Below are 26,974 nucleotides of genomic sequence, written 5' to 3' on the forward strand. Positions count from 1 at the left end.
CTAAACATTCTTATTACTTATATTAGTGTCTCTTTTGGGGTGTGGTTAGACTTGATTACCTATTCAATTTACTAAATGGTTATTAGTTTATTCAGGTTTTCAAATCTTCTTGAGCCAATTTTGGTAAGTAATTTCCCAGGAAATTTCCATTTGATCTAAGTTTTCAAATTTATTGTCAAAGTTTTATTTTTATTTAAAAAATTTTAATGTTATATTTATTTTTGAGAGACATAGAGAGGGAGAGACAGAATCCGAAGCAGGCCCTGGGCTCTGAGCTGTCAGCACAGAGCCCTACACAGGGCTCAAACCCACAAACTGCGAGATTATGACCTGAGCCGAAATCCAACACTCAATAACTCAGCCACCCAGGCACCCCTGTCAAAGTTTTAAGTAAAATTTTCTTGTGACTTAAACTATATCTTCTGTTGTTCTGAATATTAATTAATCTTTTCTATTTTTCTTCATTAGTATTACTAGATGTTTGTTTATCTAGGGTTTTTTTTGCCCCTAATTATTCTTTATTTTCCATTTCATTTATGATTGCTCTTGTCTATTTTTTCCTCCTTTCTTTCTTCTCCTTTCTCTGAATCCAGATTGTTTGGGTTCTAATGCTGATTCTGCTCTTTAGCAGCTAAGTAATCTTGAAAGTGTTACGAAACTTCTTTGTGTCTGCTTCCAGTCTATAATATGGAAATAATATCTACACACTGATTTGTTGTACATTTACACATACACATACCTTTAGAACAAAAACTGGCACATACTAACCACTCCAATGTTAGCTATTATTAGTAGCATCATCATTAGTAGTAGTAGTAATAGTATGACTATGTCGACCACTACTATTAATACTATTCAGGGTGAGGGGCACCTGGTGACTCTTGACCTCAGGGTTGTGAGTTCACCCCCACGCTGGGCATGGAGCCTAATTGAAATAAAGATTTAAAAAGTACTATTTTGAATGAAACTCATTTAATTTTTAGGATTTTTTTTTCTTACTGATTTCAAGGCCATAAATTTAGCTGTAAATATTACTTCAAATGCATTCGTCACATCTTGATATGTGTGGTACTTATATCATTGTTCAGTTCTATAAATTTTGAAATATCCCTTATAAATACACACCTCAAAAAAAAAGTTATTGATGACCAACATTTTTAAGTTTATAATAAAGGGATTTTAAGATACTATTCATAATATAAATAGCCTAAATTTTATCAAGACTCTCTGTGACCTAGTAGATAGTCAATTTCTGTAGTTGTTCCATGTATACTTTAAAAAGTCTCTCTTTATGAAGTATAGAGATCTGTATAGATTTATATATATTTGAATAAATTTAACAATGTTTGCTTCAAAATTCTATTTTTGATGACTTTTCAGTTTTGACAGAAGTATATTAAAATCTTTCATGTTAATTATGTAATTGTTAATTACTTTTTGAAATTGCAACAGCTTTTTGTCTATTTTCTGGCTATGTTTTTAGATTATTTCTTCTCTTTAGTAGGTTGTTCCTCTTGTTATTATGGAGTAACATTCTTCTTTTTTCCTTAAAATCTATTTTGTCACTTGTTAATACTTTACATTAGATTTCTTTAGTTTTCACTAATGAATATCTTTTTTGAAATTAAGGTAAAATATACATTATGTAAAACTTACCATCTTAACCATTATTAAGGGTACAGTTCAATGGCACTAAATATAATAATATGGTTGTATAACCATCACTACCATCCATACCCAGAACTTTTTTCATCTTTCCCAACTGAAACTCTGTATTCATTAAACAATAATATCCCCTCCTCCGCCCAGGGCTTGGCAACTACCACTCTTTCTGTTTCTATGAATTTGACTACTCTAGGTACCTCATACAAGTGGAATCATAACAGTATTTGTCCTTTTGTGACTGGCTTAATTCACTAAGCATAATGTCTTCGAGGTTCATCCATATTGCAGCATGTGTCGGAATTTCCTTCCTTTTTCAGGCTGAGTAATATTCCATTGCACCTATACCTCACATTTTGTTTATCCATTCATTTAACAATGAACACTTGGGTTGCTTCACCTTTTGGTTATTGTGAATAATGCTGTTCTGAATATGAGTGCACTAATATCTGTTCAAGTTATCTGTTTCTATTTCTTTGGGGTATATACTAAGGGAGAACTATCTTTTATAGTCCTTTTATTTTCACATTTTCTACGTGTATATGTTTAAGATTTAGTTGTAAACACTTTGTAGTTACATTCTGCTTTTGTATTCTTTTATGATCTCTTTTAACAGGTAACTCTAATCTGTTTATACTTATCATGATTTTTATAATTTTTTAAAAAGTTTATTTATTTTTTTTTTTGAGAAAGAAAGCATGTGAGTAGGGGAGGAGCAGAGAAAGAGGGAGGGAGAGAGAATCTCAAGCAGGATCCACAGTGCCAATGCAGAGCCCTGTATGGGGCTCAAACTCACAAACCATGAGATCATGACCTGAGCTGAAACCAAGAGTCAAACACTTAATCAACTAAGCCACCCAGGAGTCCTGATTTTTGTAATATTTGACCTTATTCCTTTGATTTTACTGCTTAGATTCTAAGTTTTCTTCTTCCTTTCTTTCAAAATTATCTCCTTTTCTTCTTCTACCCACTGTTAGATGGAAGTGGCACATTGTATTTCTATTCTTTTACCCTTAACTTTTTTAAGTTTTTATTTTTTATTTAGTTGCTTTTTGAAGTAGGCTCCATGTCCAACATGGGGCTCAAACTTATGAACCTGAGATCAAGAATTGCATGCCCGGGGCACCTAGGTGGCTCAATCAGTTAACCGTCCGACTTTGGTTCAGGTCATGATCTTGCGGTTCATGAGTTCGACTTTGGCTCAGGTCATGATCTCGCGGTTCATGAGTTTGAGCCCTGCATTGGGGTCTGTGCTAACAGCTCAGAGCCGGGAGCATTCTTCGGGTTCTGTGTCTCCCTCTTCCTCTGCCCCTCCCCTACTCACACTCTGTCTCTCTAAAAAATAAATAAACATTTAAAAAAATTAAAAAAAAAAAAAAAAGAGTTGCATGCCCTACTGACTGAGCCAGCCAGGTACCCCAACCTTAATTTTTTCCCCAACTCTTCATTTTTAAACATATTTAATTTATACATTTTTTAAACAAAATTACAAAATATTCAGTATTTCTATCCTCCTTCTGAGCAGGACATGGACCCTTTCACTTTACCCTTGACTATCTTCTCTTATTTGCTGCTTTTGCTGTCATAACACAAAAATGGTTTTAAGCCAAAAATTAAATTTATCAATAGCTTTGATCAATGAGTTCCCATTTTTTGTAGCTATTAGTGTCTCTTCAATTTTCTTTTTACTAAAGAATAACCTTTACTCTTCTTTCATCAAGTGTGTCTATAAGAGGTAAACTCAGTCTTGTGTAACTGAATGTCTTCATTTTATCCTCAATGTCCTCATTAGCTGATAGAACTTTCTATGTTAGTAGTTATTTTCTACTCACCACACTGAAGATATTATTCCATTATCTTTTGTCATTTGATTTGCTGATGAAAAATCTGTCAATGTAATTGTCATTCCTTAGAAATAATCTTTGTTTTCTGGTATCATTTAAGATTTTTCCCTTTATTTTTGGATACTATGAAGTTTTCCTACAATGCTTAAAAGCAAAGATCTTTATTATCCCACTTGACACTCAGCAGGCATATATGATCTGAGAACTCATGTATGTCTTTATTCAACTGCAGAAAATTCTGAGCTCTTCAAACCCTTCAAAATTCTTTTCAAGTATTGATTATCTACCATTTCCTCCATTCTCTACCCAAAACTCTTATCAGACATATGTATATCTTCTGTCTTAACATCTCTGTCATATATACATATGATATATATTTACATCTCTTTGTCAATCTCTGCTACATTCTTGGTAAATATCTCAGTACAAGATACCAAATCATTTATTTCAGTCAATTATGTTCATGGTCTAGTATCTCATAGACTGATTTTTATTTCAGTGACTGTATTTTCATTTCTAAAATAAATAATTGGTTTTTACATTTATCTATTTTTGCTTTTTCTCTGCCTGTTTCTTAATCACTTCTTTTTTTGAGTAAGTTATTTCTTATTTATCTCTCTGTGCATCCTTAAACATGTTTAGTTTTTAGCAGACTGCTAGATAAAATTGTTTTCACATTTCAATTGTTGATATGGTGGCTATGTCCCTTAGCATTAATATTTTTCATAAATTTTGGAGTTTTGGTTTGTTGATTGATTTTCAGTGTATGTGGGGTATTTGTTTTTCTCTTTTCCCCTCTCTGTGTAAACCCATATTATCTAGTAATTATATTTTTTAATCTTTTTTTAAAATTATTTATCTATTTTTAGAGAGAGACTATGTGCGCATGCACACACAAACAGGGAAGGGGCAGAGAGAGAATCCCAAGCAGGTTCCATGCTCAGCACTCAGTATGGAGCCGGTCGTGAGCTTGATCATGACCTGAGCCAAAATCAAGAGTGGGACACTCAACCAGCTGAGCCCCACAAGCATCCCTCTGGTAATTTTAAAGATGCTTTCACCCAGTTCCCCAGTCTAGAATGAGATTTATAATCACATTTCAGAGTTTATATTCCATGATGCTACAGAGGTAGCACAAATTCAGTAGAAAACCAATGGTGGTGTGATATGACCATGCAGTATGGTCACAAGGCTGCATCTGTAAGTTCCTATCTCCATAAGCCTTTAGGTTGCTAAACACTGTAGTCCTTGATAGCAGCCAGCAATAGCTTTATTTTCTGCTTCCTCTGCCAAGGAGATGGGGCAGTAATCAGGTCCTGACTTTAAGCAATAAGCCTGGCTCCTACTTTATTCTTGTTGCTCTTAAGAGCCAAATTCCCAGAAACCTAGATTTTCAGACCCGAGCGTCGTAAGTCCATTGAATTCCTTTCATCATTTAGTTTTTTTTTGTTTGTTTGTTTCTTGACCACAGAAATGTTAACATTGTTTTGAGATTATCAGTAATTTTTAGTTCTCTTTTTATATATATTTTGTCTATCATTATGTGTGTGAGCAGAATGCATATGTAACGGTGAACATGTTCAATGTTAAAGCCATCTGGATAGGAGATTGAAAATTACTTTAAAAATCCATGTATATATAGAAAAATCATATACTCTCTGATACTCTAGCTTGTCTCTCCAGTGTTGTTTAGGAGAATCATTAACCTTGGTTAAATAAACAAACTCCTGGGGCGCCTGTGTGGCTCAGTTGGTTAAACATGCAACTCTTGATTTTGGCTCAGGTCATGATCCCGCAGTTCATGTGTTCAAGCCCCATGTCAGACTCTGTGCTGACAGTGCTGAGCCTGCCTGGGATTCTCTGACTCCCTCTCTCTGCCCCTCCCCTGCTTGTGCTCTCTTTCAAAAATGAACATTGAAAGAACCCCCAAAAAACAAATGAATTCCTGCTGCTACTTACACTGAGGCATGCTACACAGGAAAAACCCGTATGAGAAGCAGCTTGATCACTACCTATTGTTTGGAGTAACTGTCTTTGTGACTCTCAGCATGAGGCTGACATTTGAAATGAACTGTTTTCTCTATTCAAGGTATCTAAATATACAGGGTATATCTAACCCATTGGCAAACAGGTGGACCTTCCATGAATTTTCAGTTTCAACTACTTTGGAGGATATCTGACCCCCTCCATGAAGTATGCCTCCAGGATACTTTGAAATATCCCCAAACTGTATTTTGTGTCACAATATAGCCTACATTCTACATTTTAAATTAAACCAACCCAAAGAGATCATCCAAATATAATGAAACATGCCACAAATTATCTAGCCATTTTTGCATGAGGTGGCAATACAAAATTAAATTTATACAAGTATATCAATAAAAATATGTTAACCTAAAAATCAAAAATACTAAATTTAAAACTGCCAAAAAATTTGTGGTGATCACTGTATAAAATCTAAGATTGTTCATCCCATATCTAGTTAAGAAAAATTATAGCTATAAATGCATAACCTTTTGCCTAACAGGCATTCAATAAAAGTTTTTTTAAATGAATATATTACTAAGAAAAAGAGATGTGAAGATTTAAGTATCTAAAACTAAAATATTAAAGTTTAAAACCTAAAAACTGAAAAAAAAGTGACAAGTCATGAGTAGCAAAGAATAAAATAAGTATAAGACAGATTAGAAATTAAATAATGGCAAAATTAGTAGTTGGGTTTTTGAAAGATATAAAAATTTAAACAATTGATAAATAATAATTTAAAAAAGAGTGACTATAAAAGTTTTAGGACTAAGAATTTTAGAATAAAGAAATTAAAAATAAGAAAATTCTCATAATTATTTATTGATATAACTTATGACCAATTTACCATTTTGACTGTGTGACTATTTACAGAAATAAAAAATTCCAAAATGGATGCAGTAAGTTCAACAACATTTAACAAATGCTTACTACATACATGGAAGCTTCGGAAAATAAAAAAGAATAAAACAGTTCCTGCCCTCATAAAATTACCACTTTAATACAGAAGGCAGGTAAATGAACAGTTACAGGATTCAGGATACAGTATCCAACATTGCTGGTTCTTTAATATTTTGTTTTCTAGATTTAAGGAAACTTTTTTCTCTTTTCTCTTAAACTATAACTTAAAGCAATTTGATAAAAAAATATATATACCTTTGTGAATAAAGATGAAACAATTTCTTTTTCTCCCTACCTGATCTTGCAGAATTCAGAAACTAAGTGAGTAAATCTTATTTTCATGCAATACAGTTATTTGGGTAAGTTCAGTAAGAATCTGTTCTCTTGCTATTAGGACACATTTGGAAACTTTGGTGATATTACCAAGGATCTGACTGAATATCATACTTGAGAATGATGCATAAAATCCAATATGACCAGGGGCACCTGAACTGATGGTTCAGTTGGTTAGGTGTCCAACTCTTAGATTCGGCTCAGATCATGATCTCACAGTTCATGAGATTAAACCCCATGTCCAGCTTTGCACTGACAGCACAGAACCTGCTTGGGATTCTCTCTTCTCTGTCTCTGCCTGCACCCCCTCAAAATAAATAAATAAACTTAAAAAAAAATCCAGTATGACCAGACAGCTTTACAATTCTAAGGCTGACCTAATTAGGAGCCAATATTTATAAAGCATCCCCTTGGAAAAACCAGTCTATACCGGGGATACAGGGTTCCCAGCCATACAAGTGAATCACAAAGGTCAGTTCCTGGCAGGCTTAGAAACCTCAGGATATCTTGGGAAGTTGGAAAAGAGAGGAATTCAAATAGGTCTAATAGGTATTATGCCTAAAGTCTGACGGTGAGTCCTTGGTTTGGCTTCCTAGCCTCCAGAGGCTTTTAAAACTTGAATCTGAGATTCTTTATGAAAACTTTTAGCAAGCAAACTCTAAAGACCTAGGTAAGCAAATACTATTCTTGTTGCACTTATGACCAAGTTTAATGAGACTAGCCTTATTTTGCAAACAAATTAGTATTACTTTATCTTTGATAGAAATAGGGGTGACTATAGTGAGAAAAAGGATGTTTCAGTAGGGAGCTAAATTCTAGTCCTAGCCATTGTCTTTAAGATTTTATTACTTACTTGTTACCTAGCCTGCATCTTGAATCCTTCTAGTTTCCTCCAGTATCGAGCTACCACTCTTCAAATTAGAGTTTCCAATTTTTCTCCCACCCTTCTGACTTTGAATTACTAAAACTTGAAACTGTCCTTTTCCCAAAGCCCTGCAAACTGAACCTGGACAATTTGATGTAAACTTGGCAAGAAATCACCACAACAACTCATGTATGGGCAAACTTTGTGCCTATTCCCGTGTGAGCCACTTAGAAAGTTCACCAGATCACCTGATGACATCACCAGAGACAATCAAAGTATAAACCAGGAAAATCTGTCATATTTCCAGTGCCTGTCTATATTTCATCTGAAGATGCTTCAAGTTCAGCATCTTAGAAAATCTTAACTGACTGCCTTCTGGACTACAAAACTGGTTCCAATCATTAACCTTTTTCTTATGTTTCCCTAGAAATGCTCAGGACAGAGACTGGTTCAGTGGGTTATGGGACAATCTACCAACTCAATTTATGGAATGTGAAATTTCTTGGAGAAGCTTCAGATAGAGTGGAGTGGGGGAGATGACATGGTTCAGGACATCCTACCCCCCAAATACAGCACCTTGGCCTTTTAAATATTTCAAGCTAAAGGAATCTAAAAAATGGTATGTGAAGGAAGGACCTTCTGACCTTCCCCTGAAGCATGTCATAGAACCCTCATTTGGAAGATACCCTCTCCTTATAATCTGGGGGGAAGGCACATCTTTATATCCAAGACAGAACAACACTAAGAAGAAGAATCTGAACAAATAGGCCTTACTACATTTCCCCGAGCTTACTATACTTACCTCATACACTTTGTCCTATCATCTTTCCACAACTTTCAACTTTTCATCAGACCTAGCATAAAAACACTTAGGTTTAACCATTTCTCAGTTCTTCATTTTCCTCTTAAGGGTACTGTGTCATGAAAATTTACATGAAATACATGTGCATGCTTTCCTCCTGTTAATCTGTCTTTGTCAGTTTAATTTTCAGACCCAGTCAGAGACGCTAAGAAGGTCAAGGAAAACTTTTCCTCCCCACAATAGTTAATTACAGAATAATGTGGAATATACACTAATGAAAGTATGTTCAATGTATTGAAGTAGAATGAGAAAGGAGTGATTGATATGGTCAAGATTGGTAAAGATATGAAGAAGGATTTTACCAAATAGGTGACAGCAGAGCATGCCTTTAAAGTATGATTAGGAATTTACTAGAAAGAGAACAAGAAAAGGAAATATTAAAGAATTTTTCCAAAACATCAAAAGTATAGAAGAGGTGGTGTGATACAATAAAAAAGCAGTGAACCTGAAGAAAAGGGACCTAGATAATAGTCCTGGTTAGTCCACTATTTACCTTAAGCAAATTAAACTCTCTGGACCTAATTTTTATTTTCTGTGAAATGAGGGAATCACATTAGAGAAGACTCTCAAACTTTAATGTAAATATAAATAAGGTCTAGGTAGGGCCTGAAATCCTTCTAATAATCACAGGTAACATGGATGCTGCTGCTCCACCGACCTACACTTTGAGTAGTAGGGCATTATATTATCTCTATTGGTTCCTTGTATCTTCAAAGTTTATTTCCAATAATTCTTCTAATATTTTGAAAATTTTCGGCCAATATGATTTTGAGAAAGATAAAACCAAAAAAGAAAGTTAAAAGGCAAAAAAAGAAAATTATAAGGCTAAAGTACATTTAAATAATAATTTCCCCTTATGACTAAATAGTGTTTACTTTCTGAAAAATAAATATTTAATAAAGCCACTTTCACAGTTAACATGATAATATATCTTTCAAAATCCTTATAAAAGAATTTATTAGACATATGAATAAGCAATTTAAAGGTACAAGAAATGAGAAATACCAAAAAGTCAATTATAATCTACATAAAAGTGATATACAACTTGAAAATACAATGAAAAACAATCCCATTTTTAAATAATAAGAAAAAAAAACCAGTTAAATATTGAGACACCTATTTAACTTGGGAAGTCAGATATTCACTCAAAGAAAAGCAGAAGACTACAATGAAATATGAATAAATGGAGTCTTAGATGTAAAGGCTAAAGATAGTAAATAATACCACCCAATTTAATATGTAGATTTAATTCAATATACACTAAGGTTTCTGAGGACTACTTATAGAACTTGGTAAACTAAGTGAAATTCTTCTGGAAGAACAGAGAAAAAATAGATTTTTAAAGTTTTTAGGTTCAAATTATAATAAAGCAGTTTTCAAACCCATAGGTAATATTGTGATTTATGATAAGAAATATATATTTGGTCTCCATCCCTTTTCTGGCAAAGAGCTCCTAAAACACTTGGAATTTCCTAAGGAAGGAGAGCCACAAGTGTGTCTTTTGTTATGTTAATGAGGCCACTATTGGAATCAGCCTCGGGTTGGAAACTGGTTGCCAAGACAACCATGTGACCTCCTAGGAGGGGAGAGGGGTTGGAAGTCGATTCAATCACCAATGGCAATGACTTCATCAATCATGCCTACATAATGAAGCCTTCCAAAAAACCCCAAAAGGACAGAGATCAGAACTTCCAGGTTGGTGAGGAGATGTGGGGAGAGTGGTACACTTGGAGAGGGCATGGAAACTGCACACTGTCTTCCCATACCTTCCTATGCATCTCTTCTGTCTGGGTGTCCCAAAGTTATACCGTTTTATAATCAACGGGTAATCTAGTAAATAAAAAGTCTCTCTGAGTTCTGTGAGCCACTCTAGCAAATTAATTGACTCAAGGAAGGGGCTGTTGGAATCTCAGATCTACCATTGTGGGACCCAAGGAATTTAACAAAAATCCCCTACCCCTGGACAGGCAGAGCAAGACTAACTCCATTTTGTGCTACACCCACCATCTCATGTATAACCCCCAATGACCTACTTATTGCTTAAGATACTCCCCCACCCTAGTCAAGCCACTGAGCACACCCTTACTGGAAACCGGCTCATATAGGAATGCAGAACCCCTAACCGCCAAAGAATGTAAACCCCGCCTTTTGCCCGCCAAACTTGCACGCCAATTCACTTGCACACCAGAGTGATAGGCTAGTTCAAACAGTTACTATAGGGTAAATTGTAATTCAATTGGCCACCTGCATGTGGACTGGCATGACTATGCAACTTTCTGTGTGTGTTACAATCTCATTGGCCACTGGCCCCTATAAAACTGCTACGCCTTTTAACCTAGGGGTCCAAGTCCCTGCTCCGCTGTGTCGGGTATACTTGGGCCCAAGCTCGAGCTTGCAAATAAACCCTCGTGCGTTTGCATCGGTATCAGCTCCTTGATGGTCTCTCGGGTTCGAAATCGGGGGCATTACACCATTAGTTGCTCAGAAGCACAGACAACAACCAGGACTTTCAACTGGTGTCTGAAGTGGAGGAGAGAAGAGCAATCTTGTAGGGCTGTGCCCTTAATCTGTGAAACCTGAGGCTATCTCCTGGTAGATGGTGTCAGAATTGAGTCGAATTGTAGGTGTCTGAGAATTGCTTGGTCATGTGGGAAAAACCCACACATATCAGAACTGGCATCAAAATTGTTACTATATGCTAGGGATAAGGACAAGAATTGGAAAAAATGGAAATTCTAGAGATAGGTTGAAAATAGTGCAATAACTTAATGTGTGTATGTGATAAACCAGACGTAAATACCATACCACAAAGGAAAAACAAACAATAAGAGTTCTGGGACAGATGGTTATCAGGATAGAGAAAAATTAATTTGGATCATTATATATTCCAAAGAGGTCAAATAATCAGGGGGAAAAATAAATGAAAATTGAGTAGTACATTTATGCCCTGATAAAGAACAGATGATTAAAAGAAATGAAAGTTCTCATAAGAGTCAAAATGGATATACCTGAATATACACAAATAAAAATCTCTAATGCATCAAATTCAGTTAAGTTTCAGGATACAAATCAACAAACAAAAATCAGCCATGATTGGAGAAATGTGGAGAAAGGGGGGCATTTGTGTACTAGTGGTAGTAATGTAAATTGGTACAGCCACCACGGAAAACAGTATGGAGGTTCCTCAAAAAATTAAAACTAGAATGATCCAGCAATTCCACTTTGGGTATTTATAAAGAAAATGAAAACATGAACTCAAAACAATATATACACCCCCATGTTCAATAGAGCATTATTTACAATAGTCAAGAAATGGAAACAACCTAAGTGTTTATGAACAGATAAATAGATAAAGAAGATGGGGCACCTGGGTGGCTTAGTCAGTTAAGCATCTGACTTTGACTCAGGTCATGATTGCATGGTTAGTGATTTCAAGCCCCCCATTGGGCTCTCTGCTGTCAGCAGATCCTCTGTCTCCCTGTCACTCTGCCCCTCTCCATCATGCACGCTTGCACATTCTCTCAAAAATAAATACACATTAAAAAAAAGTTGTGGTATATATATCCAATGGAATATTATTCAGTCATTAAAAAACAAGGGAATCTTGCCATTTGCGACAATATGGATGGAGCTTGAGGGCATTGTACTAAGTGAAAGAAGCCAGACAAAGGCAAATACCCTATGATTTCTGTTAGATATGTGGAGTCTTTGAAAAAGAAAAACCCCAAGTTCATAGACACAGTGGGCAGACTGGTCATTGCGAGAGGGGGAGATAGGGGTGGGAGGAATGGGGAAAGGAGGTCAACATGTATAAAGAAAACAAAATGCAGTTGATGTAAAACAGGCACAGAAATTTTGAATCATATTCAAAATACTGACATATATATATGTGTATATATATATATGTTTATATATGCTAATGTATAAGACAAGGGTATATTTTATATAAGGCATATAAAAACAGATACATAGCCATTATTTCTAGAATAATGAAAATAAAATCCAACATTCTAAATTTTAAGGTAAGACCCAAATATTACATATTTCTAGAAATTTCAATAAAAAATTAAAACCTCAAGAGCCAAGAAAAAAATTGGTCATATTTTTGTGTAATAGCAATGAACAATCTGTAAAGGAAATTAAGAAAACAATTAAATTTACAATAACATGAGAAAGAATAAAATGCTTAAGAATAAATTTAACCAAGGAGGCACAAGACTTGTGCACTGAAAACTATAAAACACTGCTGAAAGAAAATAAAGACACTCTAAATAAATGGAAAGATATTCCGTTTTCATGACTAGAAGACTTAATATTGTTCAGATGACAATACTTCCCAAAGTAATCTATAGATTCAATGCAGTGGAATCCATTTGGGGTGCCTGGCTGGCTCAGTTGGAGGAGCGTGCAACTTGATCTTGGGATCATGAGTTCTACCCACATGAGGTATAGAGATTGCTTAAATAAATAAAACTTTAAAAACACTAAAAATTAAATCTGAAGTGCCTTGGGGCATCTAGCTGGCTCAGTCCAGAGAACATGTGACTCTTGATCTCAGGGTCATGAGTTCAAGTCCTACATAGGGCCTACGTAGAGCTTACCTATTGGAAAAAAAAAAAAAATCCCCACTGCCTTTTTAGTGGTAATAGACAAACAGATCCTAAGATTCACATAGAATTATAAGAGATCCCAAATAGTCAAAATAATTTTAGAAAGAAGAACAAAGTTGGAGCACTCATACTTCCTGATTTCAAGACTTATCACAAAGTTACAGTAATGAAAACAGTGAGGTAGTGGCATCTGGGGAATAGAATTGAGAGTCCAAAATAAACTCATACAATTGATTTTCAACAAGTATGCTAAGAATGTTCAATAGAAAAAGAAGAATCTCTTCAGCAAATACTATGGGACAACTAAATACCTGCATATAGAAGAATGAAGTTGGATCCTTACCTCATATCATATATAAAAATTAGATGTGGTGGCTGGGTGGCTTAGTCAGTTAAGTATGTGAGGGTTGATCTCAGCTCAGGTCATGATCTCGTAGTTCATGAGATTGAGCCCCACATCAGGCTCTGTGCTGGCAGTGCAGAGACTGCTTCTCTGTCTCCTTTCTCTGCCCCTCCTACATGCATTCACACACTCTTTCTCAAAATAAATAAATAAACTTATTAAAAAATCATATAAAAACAGATGAAAACCCACACATAAGAGGCAAAACTATAAACCTTCTAGAGGAAAACATAAGGGGAAATCTTCATAACCTTTGATTTGGCAAAGGTTTCTTAGATATGACACCAAAAGCATAAACACCAAAAGAAGAGATAAATTTGACTTCAACAAAATTAAAAACTTTGTGTATCAAAGGACACTATCAAAGAGTGAAAAGACAACCCACTGAATGGGCAAAAATAACTGCAAATCATTTATCTGATGAGGGTCTAGTATCCAAATATATAAAAGAATGCTTAAAACTCAACAACAAAGACAAACAACCCAATTTAAAAATGGGCAAAGTACTTGAGTAGACATTTCTCCAAAGAGGACATACAAATGGCCAATGAGTAGAGGAAAAGAAGTTCAATGCCATTAGTCATCAGAGAAACGCAAATGAAAATCACAATGAGGAGCGGCTGGCTGACTCAGTAGAGCAGGTGACTCTTGACCTCAAGGTTGTAAGTTCGAGCCCCACTTTGGATGTAGAGATGACTTAAAAATCTTTTTTTTCCCCAAGTTTATTTATTTATTTTTAGAGAGAAAAGGAGAGAGAGAATGAGTGGGAAGGGTCAGAGAGAGAGGGAGAGAAAGAATCCCAAGCAGGCTCCGTGCTGTCAGCACAGAGCCTGATGCAGGGCTCGAACTCATTAACCATGAGATCATCACCTGAGTTGAAGTCAAAAGTCAGATGCTTAACTGACTGAGCCATCCAGGTGCTCCCAAAAATAAAATCTTTAAAAAAAAAAAAAGAAAGAAAACACAATGAGATACCACTTCACACCCGCTAGGATGGCAATAGTGAAAAATAAAAAATACCCAAGAAGTATTAAGTGTTGGCAAGCACGTGGAGAAATTGGAATTGTCATGCATTGCAGGTAGGACTGTAAAATGGTAGAGCCACTGTGGAGAATAGTTTGGCAGTTCCTTAATAAAGCTAAACACAGAATTACCATATGACCCCGTGATTCCACATCTAGGTATATACTTGAAAGAATCGAAAATAGGTGTTCAACAAAAATTTGTAAATGAATGTTCATACAACACTATTCATAATAGCCAAAAAGTGGAAACAATTCAAATGTCCACCAACAGATGAATAGATAAGCAAAATGTATTCATACAACTGAATATTATTTAGCCATAAAAAATAAAGTATTGATATATGCTACAATAGAATGAACTTTGAAAACATCATGCTAAGTAAAAGTAGCCAGACCCAAAACGTCACATGTTGTATGATTCCATTTATATGAAAGATTCAGAACAGATGAATCCATAGAGTCAGAAAGCAGATTAGTCTTTGCCAGGGACTGTGGGTAGGAGAGAACAGGGAGTGACTGCTTAATAGGTACAGGGTTTTTTTGGGGGGTTGATGAAAACATTCTGGAACTAGATAGTTGTGATGATCACCTAACATTATGAATGTATTAAATGCCAATGAATTGTACACTTCGGTGAATTGTACGTTTTTCCACAAAATTTAAAAATTATTTTTAATTAAAATATTTTGCATGATGATTAAATATAATAAAATCTCGTATCAGGAAAGGCAACGGAAAAGTAAAACTGTAGTAAAGATAACTGATAAGAGGTTAACATCTGATTTATTTATAAAGATTTGACACAAAGATACAGGATCAAACTCCAAAGCTGTCAGGCTAAGTGGTCAAATGGATGCACAGATTATATACCAACAAATAATTATAGTAAAATTCCTCATATAAAAATGGAGAGGCCACCAGAAAGTAAACGCTTATTAAAAAATATTTAAGGAATCATTATATTCTAAATGCCTTAGAGTTAAAAAGCCAATGTGGCCAGGCCATACAGAAATAAATTTAAACATGTCCAATTACACTGTGAAACTGTTCTACAGAACAGTCTGAAAATATGTAATAGGAACTATAAAACTGGTCAAGTACTTTGACCTAGTAATTTCAGTTTGGGAACTACTTTTAAAGGAATACACTTGGGGTGCCCAAGTGGGTCAGTCGTTTAAGTGTCCAACTCTTGATTTTGGCTCAGGTCATGATCTCACAGTCAGTGAGTTTCAGCCCCACACCAGTTCTGCACTGACATGGGGGAGCATACTTGGGATTCTGGGCCTCCCTCTTTCTGCCTCTCCCCCTCACAATCTCCCTCTCTTTCTCTCTCTCTCAAAAATAAATAAATAAACTTAAAAAAAATAAAGGAACACAAAAGTGTAAGCAGGAAATAATTTGAAAAAAAGGTACTCATAGTCATGACAACTAACATGAGAAAATATGAAATACTTTAAATAACCAATAAAAGAGTAGAGCTAACTGAACTATTATTATTGCCTAAACACAATCGAATATATGCATGTGTCTATATGTGTGTATATATGTATATGTCTATTTAAAATGACAACTGTGTAACTATTTGATAGGTTAAAATGTATGTAAAGATAATGCCAATGTAAATCACAAAACAGTGCTCCCAATGATTTCAACTTTATATATACACTGAAAAGAATTTGGAGTAAGAGTTTAAGACTCAACAGGCTCTTTTAAAGAAGTTGTAGAGAATAATAATTTCCTGGCAATTATTTCCAATCACATTCTTTATCCAAATATCATTAAAAAAATCAGGTATGGCAATGATAAAAGGTTTTATAGGGTAAACTATAAGTTTAGTAGAAAGTATTAAGTGAATTAAGATATTGAATTAAGATACTTTGTTTTGTCCTTACTATACACCTCTTTCTGGTAAGGTAGAAGTTTTCAGGCCAATTCTTCAAGATTTTGAGAAAAAAAAATTTCAATGTATTTAAAACATTAGCCACATTTATTTAATAAAAATGTTTTTCATATGATACTTCAGTAAACATACAAGGATACACTTTAAAATATCAAGGAAGGAAAGTCAGTTAAATGGATGCAAAGTATATCTTCATATAGATGAAGAAATATGAACTGTCAGAAGACCAATTAAAAATACTCTGAAGAGATTTAAAAAATGTAACGTTGCAGTCCTCACTGTATGAGCAATCTGCGCACAAATAACTGTGCAACACTGCTCTGAATAGTTGTTGCCATAGAAGCCATCATGGAAAGCAAACAAAGGCAAACTGCAGCTTGTAGACATTGTCTGTTCAGACCCTTCCACGTCTGAACAGACAGAATGTCTACAAGCTGCAGTTTGCCTTTGTTTTTATGAATCCTTCATTGCAGCACAGTAGAGAATATTGAAAGGAGTTAACATGTCTACTAAGAGGGGATGAGTTCAATAAAATACTACAAACATGTATAATGGAACATGATACAGCCATTAGTTGAAGTAAATTTTTATATACAGGTATGGAATATACTCCAAAATATACTGTTAAGGAAAAATAAAAATAAACAACAACAACAACAAAAGAAGTTGAAGGGAAAAAGCTTTGTAAAGCAGAAGCAGTGAAAAGTGTAGTTTAAGGGAACTGACCTAAGAGACACTGTCTGGTCCAAACCCTCTCGACTACCAGAATTTTTCTTATATTTCCTAAGAATCTGCCAATTAGAGAGTTATACAAATTAAAAGGTATTGTCCACCTATCAAAATTGATACCTCTGAGATAATTAAGGAGTGATATTTTAGTACACATTACTATGAATTTGTTCAATTTCTTTCACTTTTCTAATACCTAAATGAAGCAAATTGCAATGGAAAGGAATGCAAAAGGAAGGAGCATTGAGCCTTCTATTATGGAAGTCCCTAGGTCTTTATATCTCCCAGAATCCATTTTTCAAAACTATTTATCTTCTCCTCCTAGTCAAAGTTTTAATTCATTAGCCTAACAAAATATATCTTTTCTCACTTCTCCAAAAATTTTTTAGTTATAAGAACTAATAGCATTTTTAAAATGTCAACTCACCTGAAGTTTATTATTTAATAGTGGAGAATGTGAGAAGATTTTTAAAGGCTTCTTTAAAATATCTCTATCCAGACTCAGTAGATTGAGCCTCTGACTCTTTTTTTTTTTTATGTTTATTTTTGAGAGAGAGAGAGAGCACATGCGTGCACGTGTGCGCAAGACAGAGAGAGAGTGGGAGAGGGGCAAAGAAAGGTGGACAGAGGATCTGAAGCAGGTTCCACACCAACAGCAGAGAACCTGATGCAGGGCCTGAACTCAGGAGCCTTGAGATCATGACCTGAACCAAAGTGGAATGTTTAACCAACTGAGCCATCCAGGCACCCTAAGTCTCCAACTCTTGATTTCTGCAGTTTGTGAGATCAAGCCCTGTGTTGGGCTCTGCACTGACAGCACTGAGTGAGCCTGCCTGGGATTCTCTCTCTCCCTCTCTCTCTGCCCCTCCCCTGCTTGAGCATGCTTTCGCACTCTCTCTCTCTTAAAATAAATAAACTTAAAAAAATAAAATAAAATATCTCTATCCATTTAAAACTTGCTTTCCTTTTAATTTTTACCACCATCACACTTTCTCTTTGTATGCATATAAGTTTACTATACATTCATTAGACATTATAATAATGAAGACCTTAATTGAGCCTTATAAACATATTATATTTAAAGAAATCTTTTCAGCATAACATTCATCAACTGATTCTTACTTTGCTTCAACTTATGGAAATCACCGACTCTATCCTTGGTAGCCTGCTTTAGTATATCTGCTTGAATTCTGGGTATACTTTCCAAGTTCGGGCCTGGAATTAAACGCTGAAGAGGATTGGAAGGGTTCTGCTTTGAAGTTCCAGGATTTCCATTGTGGTGTCCATGAGAATCTATGGCATAAAAACATCAAATTAAGGTCCTATTTTGCAAAAGAATTTCATAAGACCTGCTTAGAAAACGTAAGACACACTGTTGTTTGATATTGAGTAGTCAGGTAGCTTTTTTTTTTTTTGGCTTTATTATCAAATCTTTAATCAAATCTTACAGCCAATGTGATTTTAGCTGTGTGAAGTTTACTAATCATTCTTAGGTAAGTGTCTCTGGTATTGATTATAAATAAACCTATCAGCCAAAGTGATACATAGTAGAAACCTGAAGATTTAACTGGCATTGAGACTTGTATCTTTTTCTTCCCTAAGTTTTTCTAACTCTACATTGCTATCAGAAATCTCTAGCCTCTAAGTCATTTTCACCCACACCGTGACTCACAACTGTTAACTTTTTTTTTAGTTTATTTATTTTTAAGTAATCTCTATACCCAGTATGGGGCTTGAATTCAGGACCCGGAGATCAAGAGTTGCATGCTTGTCTGACTGAGCCGCCAGGTGCCCCATGTTAACTCTTGATTCTTTTTTTTTAAGTTTATTTACTTATTGTGAGAGAGAGAGAGAGAGAGTGCACGTGCAAGCAGGGGGAGGAGCGGAGAGAGAGAATCCCAAGCAGGGTTCTCACTGTAAGCACAGAGCCCAAAGCAGGGCTCAATCTCAAGAATCATGAGATCATGACCTGAGCGGAAATCAAGAGTCAGATACTTAACTGACTGAGCCCCAACTCTTGATTCTTTCTTATTGGCAACTCCTGGATATAACTTTTCTCTTCCCCAGTCCCCTTTTCCCTCGTCAAAGCCTTCATTTAGATCCTTATTATAATTAACTTTAATCACATCAATTCTCATTTTAGGGGAACATTTCTATAAAATCAAATAGGTATTCAGTAGAAAACAAACATACATTCATAAGTATGGAATAGGGAGTGGAATATAGATGGATGTAGTAGTTAATAGAAGGCCTCTGTGAAATAAATTTGAACACATTTTGAAGAGAGTAAATACATATAGACTGGCAGAGATGAAAGGGAATATAGTCCAGAGTGGCAGAACAAATAGTTCTTTTGCTCTTAAAAATGCTTTAGACAAAGTGAAATTTTATTTTTAGTTTTTTAAGTTTATTTATTTATTGAGGTGGGGGGAGGGGCAGAGAGAGAAGGACCTATCAAATTCCAAGCAGGCTCGACACTGTCAGCGAAGTTTGACACTGGGCTCAATCTCACAAACTGAGAGATCATGACCTTAGCCAAAATCAAGTCAGATGCTTAGCTGACTGAACCACCTACATGCCCCCAACAAACTGCATTTTTAAATGATTATCTGTCCCTGAGTTTTGATCAATCATTGCAAAATATTTAACATTAACTAGAAGAATGAATGCTACTTCACCATGCTGTTAAATGACATGTTTTATTCCCTATATAACAATACTTGACCAGTAAAATGGTTTTCAAAAGGAATTTTAAGGCTAAGACTTCAGGGGCACCTGGGTGGCTCAGTCTGGTGAGAGTCCAGCTTTGGCTGAGGTCATGATTACACAGTTGCTAAGTTCGAGCCCCACATTGGGCTTGCTGCTGTCAGCACAGAGCCCGCTTCAGATTCTCTGTCCCTCTCTCTGCTCCTCCACTGTTTGTGCTTGCTCTCTCTTTCTCTTTCTCTCAAAAATAAATAAACATTAAAAAAAAAAAGAAATTAAAAAGAAAGAGAATAAGACTTCACACCTGGAACCATATTTGGGGAGAGAGGTTGTCCAGTTGGAATATGGGAGATTGCTTGATGACTTTCATACTGAGCAACAGAAATAGAGGGTTTCTTTAAAGCTGAAAGAAAAAAAGATCCATATTATTCCTATCGATATTATGTTTTTTAAAAACCAACCACTATGAATAAATAAAATTAAAAAAAATAAAAACCAACCACCATGAACCTATTTACACTGCACTAATCCTATGATGCTTATTTTAATTTTGTAATCTTTACAGTTGGCATATTAACTAATTTATGGCTAGTAATTGATACATTGTATTACACATCACCAGTTTTGGTGATCAGTAAATCTGACCAGAATATAAAATAGTTAGAACTCTACATTTTGTTCACCACTATATCCCCAACACCTAGAATAAATGGCACATCACAAAAGCTCACCTAAGATTTGATGAATGAATAAATAAATGAATCTGTTCACATACAAGAAGATCTTTTTCTATGGATAGTATATATTTATTTATAAATAAAAATAGACATTTACAGATTAGGTGAAGCAATGAGAATATGTTACTCTGAGATGCTCAGATTTTAAATAAAAACTACACATAACTGATGGAACAAGTTGAATTTTATTTTTGAAGAGGGAACATTTACGTTTTGTACCAAGAGCTTTACTAATAAAGATGTACACACTTCTAGTGACGACTTTATTCTCCTTTACAAAATGAAGACAACAGGGAAAGATCATGTTCCACTCACTACCACTAATTCCATTGCTTCCTTGGGCAGCTTAACATGACAGAAAGTCAGAGAGCAAAGAAGGAAACAGAGACAGTGGCAGAGACAATGCTGTGTTTTCCTATTTCATCAGATTTTTCCTGGGCACAGAGGAAGATCAGCCTTCTTTACACTTAGGAGCCAAAAGACTAGGTTCTGACTGTGAGGATGTAAGTGAAACTGAACATACCACTTCCATGTATGATGATAAAATCTGTGCAAATCACATAAGATCTCTCTTCCCTTTCTGCCACAACTAAGGATGCTACATATGAAGATGATATCATATGCTGGAAAGAGACACTGCTTGGAGGAGAGCTACAAATCATCATCTGACCTGCATCAGGCTGTAATATGAACAATAAATAAATCTTTCTTGTTTTAAGCCACTGCAGTCTGGGGGCTCTTTGTTAATATATCACAGCCTAATCAATTCTAACTAGTATACTTGGATTATTTTCACAATCCTGAAAGTTTATTTCAATGAGTGTATTTCATTTATTATTACATAGATTTCTAAACTTAAAGCCCCAAGGAGTTTAAAATTCACTCTAAGAAAGCAACCTATTCAAATTTACAGAAAGTTGAGATTTTCTATATCTCATGATATTCCTATTACCTTGTTCCTATTTCTAGCTTCAATGTCCAACACTCACTTCTGCACATAAGACAGCTAAATAACAATCAGCTAACAACTTAAAAGAGCAATACTTTGCTGGGTTTAATTAACACAATTTTGATTTGCTAACAGACTCTGAGGACACTAAGCATCTGGTAGATATATTTGGAAAGAGAAGTCAGTCACAATCCACAAATCTGTTAATCACTGTTGGAGCCTAGCTCTGTCCAGCACTACTCAAACTGAAAGACAAAAGAGGGCATCTTCACTACTAAATAAGAAGTAATTATAAATGTCCTTAGCTTTATATAATATTGCCTCATGCTCAAGAACAAGGTGAATATTTGGAGGCAAAGCTATGATTCATATAGGTGACAAAAAATAAAAAATGCAGGATTAAAAAGAGCCTCTGTAAAATACCCAGAGGAGTTTAGAACTGATATAGCATAAACAGAGTAGTAATATGGAGCCTTATAAGTTTGATATGAATAACACATGTTCCCAGAGAAAATTTAGAAAATCAAAAAGCATGAAGGAATTTAAAATTAGCTATAACCACTGTTATCATTTCAAGACCACCTCTCTAATGTTTTGTGGGTTTTTTTTTTTTTTGCTGTACATTATACAATACACCTTAAACAAAAGTAGGATCCTATCATACAAACAACCTTATAATCTGATTTTTAATATTTTATACATATTTTTCTTTGTTATCCCATTTTCTTCTATAACATTCCCAAATGGTAATGCTGAATCAAAACTTCCATTTTATAATTTATTTATTTATTTATTTATTTTTAACGTTTTATTTATTTTTGAGACAGGGAGAGACAGAGCATGAACGGGGGAGGGTCAGAGAGAGGGAGACACAGAATCCGAAGCAGGCTCCAGGCTCTGAGCCATCAGCCCAGAGCCCGACGCGGGGCTCGAACTCACGGACTGCGAGATTTTGACCTGAGCCAAAGTCAGACGCTTAACCGACTGAGCCACCCAGGCGCACCAAAACTTCCATTTTAATGTTACGTATACTTCAACTAAAAAAGTAATTTAAAAAAATGAAAAAACACAAACAAAAACTTCCAATGTAGCTAGAAAGATCTGGGTAAAGAACTGCCACAGGGATCTTGGAGACCCATAAACTGCATCAGCAAAGCTAGCTGGTGAACAGACTTTTACTACTTAGGAAAAAGAAATGTGTGTTCTATAAACATTTTGGTTTCTATGTTTTTACATTGACTTTTTGTTCACTTTCCTTTTTTGTTTCCTTGCAAATTTCCTTTAAAAAAACCTCAAGCCTTGTTTTTGTTGAACTAAGGAAAAAGGTAATTTACTTATACCAGGGCAAGATAGTTAAAGGCTTCCCCAGGGGTCAGAATGCATACTTATATTCAGTGGTACCAAAACAGATGAAGACCTAGAAAACTACTAGTGAGCCTGGAGACAGGTAGAATGCTAATCTCACTCTCCAATTATCTATAGAAAAGTTCTACAGACTTTTTTCTATACACATATAAGTATCTAATGTTTATTCCACAAAAATGAAATATTATTCTTGCTTTCTTGTAACCTGCTTTTTTCATTAAAAAAATCATAGATATATTTTTATGTTAATAAATACAGCTCCACATTATTCTTTTTAACAACTACATATCACACTTTATGGATATAACAAATTTAACGAATTAACCCTCTTTATAATGCTTATATAGCTCTCAATTTGTCATTATAAACAATTTTGTGTTGAGCATTTTTATACCTACATGATAAATTCTCAAGGAAGTACTAAGCACTGGGCTATAGCTACAGGCACTTCTTAAATTAAGAGAAATAAAATAATAAATGTGAGCTTAAAGACAATAGAAGTGTGGGCAAAAAATTAGACACTAAAAAGACTGCAAACAATAATTGCCATTATTAAGGAAAAGTACCAAAGATAAAATGACAAAGCCTAGTAATGATAAAGACAAAACACAGGATACAAAGAAACTTGGAGCACAAAGCTTTTATCCTATGACTAAGGCCCCGGGTTTTACACTTTTTTAAAAAGGAGAGTTATCAATATGGAAATTCAATCATTCAACAATATTTATTAAATGCCTATTAGATGTGGGGCGCCTGGGTGGCTCAGTCGGTTGTGCGTCTGACTTCAGCTCAGGTCCTTAAAATTGTTCAAATCTTCCAGTTTCTGTCTTACAGAAAAGCTTCACAATCCAGTGACTATGACTATGGAAAAGTAATATGGTATAAATAAGCAATGGACCTCTATTCTGGGAGCACTTTAGTAATACAGATACCACCCTAGACATCATACTGAACATGGGGGGTGGTACCTAGGTATCTATATTTATTAAAAGCTCCAGAAGTGGTTCTGTTGTATCACCAAAAGAGTCAAAGACAGAATAAAAAGCATGAGCTTTGGAGTCAGACAGACCAGGGTTCAAATCATGACTCTGTAATTTATCAACCGTATGATTTTGAATTTTTTTTTTTTTAACGTTGTTTTTTTTTTTTTTTTTTTTTTTTTATTTTTTATTTTTGGGACAGAGAGAGACAGAGCATGAACGGGGGAGGGTCAGAGAGAGAGGGAGACACAGAATCGGAAACAGGCTCCAGGCTCCGAGCCGTCAGCCCAGAGCCTGACGCGGGGCTCGAACTCACAGACCGCGAGATCGTGACCTGGCTGAAGTCGGACGCTTAACCGACTGCGCCACCCAGGCGCCCCATCAACCGTATGATTTTGGATTAGTGACTAATTTCTCAAAGCCCCAGTCTTCATCTGAAAAACAGGGATAATGCCATTTATCCTGCATGATAGATTTGGAGACCAAGTGAGAATATTAGCTACTGCATTATGATACAAGCCTAGCAAATAGGTGTTTTATGTACACTGAAGTATTTTAGAGTCAAAGTTAAGTATTAATCCTTAGAATGAAGAAAGAATCCAAGGTTCATGTTGAAAAAACAGAAACATTTAAATGTAAAGCTACTGGCCCTAACCAATTTTTTGAGCCTCCTGATTACATAGTTTGATCACACTTAGATGAGTCCTAATGAATGTTTACTTATAGTAACATTTTGGGAAGTGATGAAACGCTATTTGGTAAGTGCCCATAGAAATATTAATCGTCCCGAAGCTGAACATTAAATACAAAACAATGATGTAACATTCTTATGTTACTTTGCTCTGCATAAATGAACAGATAGAACATGCTTATAATTATTCAAATATTGGCCAGTGGAACCATCTCAGCTTTCTGAGCAATATAGGTACATGTCAAAAGAGATTATTAAAAATGATGTTTTCGGGGCACCTGGGTGGCTCAATCGGTTGAGCGTCCGACTTTGGCCCAGGTCATGATCTCACAGTTCGTGGGTTCGAGCCCTGTGTCAGACTCTGTGCTGACAGCTCAGGGCCTGGAGCCTACTCTGGATTCTGTGTCTCCTTCTCTTTCTCTGTCCCTCCCCTGCTTGCACTCTGCCTCTCAAAAATAAGTAAGCATTAAAGAAATTTTTTTTAAATATCCCTCAAAAATGAATATGAAATAAAAGAGTTTTCAGATAAACTAAGTTGGAAAAATGTGTTGTTAGAAGACCAGCATTTCAAGAAGTGCTGAAGGAAGTTCTCCTGGCTGAAAGGAAAATAATAATCAAGATAGAAATTAATATCCACAGGAAGGAATGAACATCACTGGAAAAGTTAAACATGTGGTAAATATAAGACACCATAATATTCTCTTCTCCTATTTTCTTAAAAGGCTTTTTTTTCTTTCTTTTCTTTTTTTTAGACAGAGAGCGTGAGTTGGGGAGAGGGGTAGAGAAGAGAAAGAGAATCACAAGCGGGCTCCATGCACAGCATGGAGCTTGACATAGGGCTGGCTCCTGAATCATGATCTGAGCCAAAATCAAGAATCAGCCACTCAACCAACTGAGCCACCCAGATGCCCCTTAAAAGGCTTTTTAAAGCAGAAATAATGCTGAAAATATTGGGACTTACATCTAAGTAAAATATATAACAATAATAGCATAATGGATGAGGCAAGGTAAATGGAATTATATCTTTGTAAAGTTCTAACATTTCACATGAAGTACTACAAGATAATTTCTAAATAGACCATGACATATAAAGGGTGCATATAGCAATCCCTGGAATAACCACTAAAACACAATACTTTAGAAGTGTAGTTTTTAAAAAATGAGAGAAACAGGCAGCAATTAAACCCTCAAACCCAATGGATGCTAACTATCCTATTCTCCCTGGGTATTTTCTAATTCAAGACCCTATTTTGATTCCTTTATTCCTAATTGTGGCTACTATAAATTGTGGCTTCATAAAATATGACAATGAAAGAAAGGTCTTTCTTTTTTTAAGTTTATTTATTTATTTTGAGGGGGGTGAGGGGTAGAGAGAGAGGAAGAGAGAGACAATCCCAAGCAGGCTCTGTCAATGCAGAACCTGATGCGGGGCTGGAACCCATGAACCATGAGATCATGATCTGAGCCAAAGTCAAAAGTTGGATACTTAACTGACTGAGCCACCCCAGCGCCCTGAAAGAAATGTCTTTCAATTACAAACCAAAGTACCATTAGAAGTTTATATATTCTTGGTAGCAATTTCCAGGAATAAAATTTGATATGCTAATTTAAGAAAAAAAAAGCCCAATTTTATATAATTTGTTTCTTTGAAACTTTTTTCTTGAAGGGTCAGATAGTGAATATTTTAGGCTTGGAGGCCGTACTCAACTCTGCTGTTCTACAAAAGCAGCCATAGACAAAACATAAATAAATGAACAAGGTAATGTTTCAATAAAACTATTTGTGAAAACAGGCCAACCAAGCTGTAGTTTGCCAATTCCTGTCTTACAGGATGTCTAAGAGATAAATTTATTTAAGTATATCTACAGTGATTTAATTTGATAAAAGTTTTCTTTTTAACTTTATTTATGTCAGAGAGAGAGAGAGAGAGAGAGAGAGAGAGAGAAAGCACGAGTGGGGGAGGGGCAGAGAGAAGAGGGAGACACAGAATCCGAAGCAGGCTCCAAACTCTGAGCTGTCAGCACAGAGCCAGACACGGGACTGGAACTCATGAACCGCAAGATCATGACCTGAGCTGAAGTTGGATGCTTAAGCGACTAAGCCACCCAGGCGCCCCTCCTGGTAAAAACTTTTGATGTATTTAAATTTAGATATTTCTTCTAAAAGCTCTAATCATTAGAGAAAGAATCTTAACCAAAACCAAAACAAAAACACTAACTACATTTCCTCTTTAAAACAAAATCTTTTTTTTCCTCTCAAACATCACTATAACTACCTCTCTTTAATTTTTAACTTTATTTTTTATTTTTTAAAATTTACATCCAAATTAGTTAGCATATAGTGAAACAATGATTTCAGGAGTAGATTCCTTAATGCCCCTTACCCATT

General features: G+C 35.3%; 1 protein-coding gene across 3 annotated transcripts in view; it reads right to left on the bottom strand.

The window, feature by feature from the left end:
- Positions 1 to 26,974, bottom strand: part of GOLM2 (golgi membrane protein 2) — a 104,800-nt gene that overhangs the window by 21,255 nt on the left and 56,571 nt on the right. For 2 of the 3 annotated variants that reach the window (XM_060618703.3, XM_060618701.3), the window contains exons 7-8: positions 20,169 to 20,267; positions 18,281 to 18,451 (exon numbers count right to left, since the gene is read on the bottom strand). In XM_060618703.3, the coding sequence (XP_060474686.1) occupies positions 18,281 to 18,451; positions 20,169 to 20,267 (270 nt within the window). The remainder of the gene's footprint in view (positions 1 to 18,280; positions 18,452 to 20,168; positions 20,268 to 26,974) is intronic. The other variant, XM_060618702.3, reaches the window with a different exon arrangement.

This window comes from Panthera onca, chromosome B3 (assembly GCF_046562875.1).
Source record: "Panthera onca isolate mPanOnc1 chromosome B3, mPanOnc1 haplotype 2, whole genome shotgun sequence".
Taxonomy (NCBI): Eukaryota; Metazoa; Chordata; class Mammalia; order Carnivora; family Felidae; genus Panthera; species Panthera onca.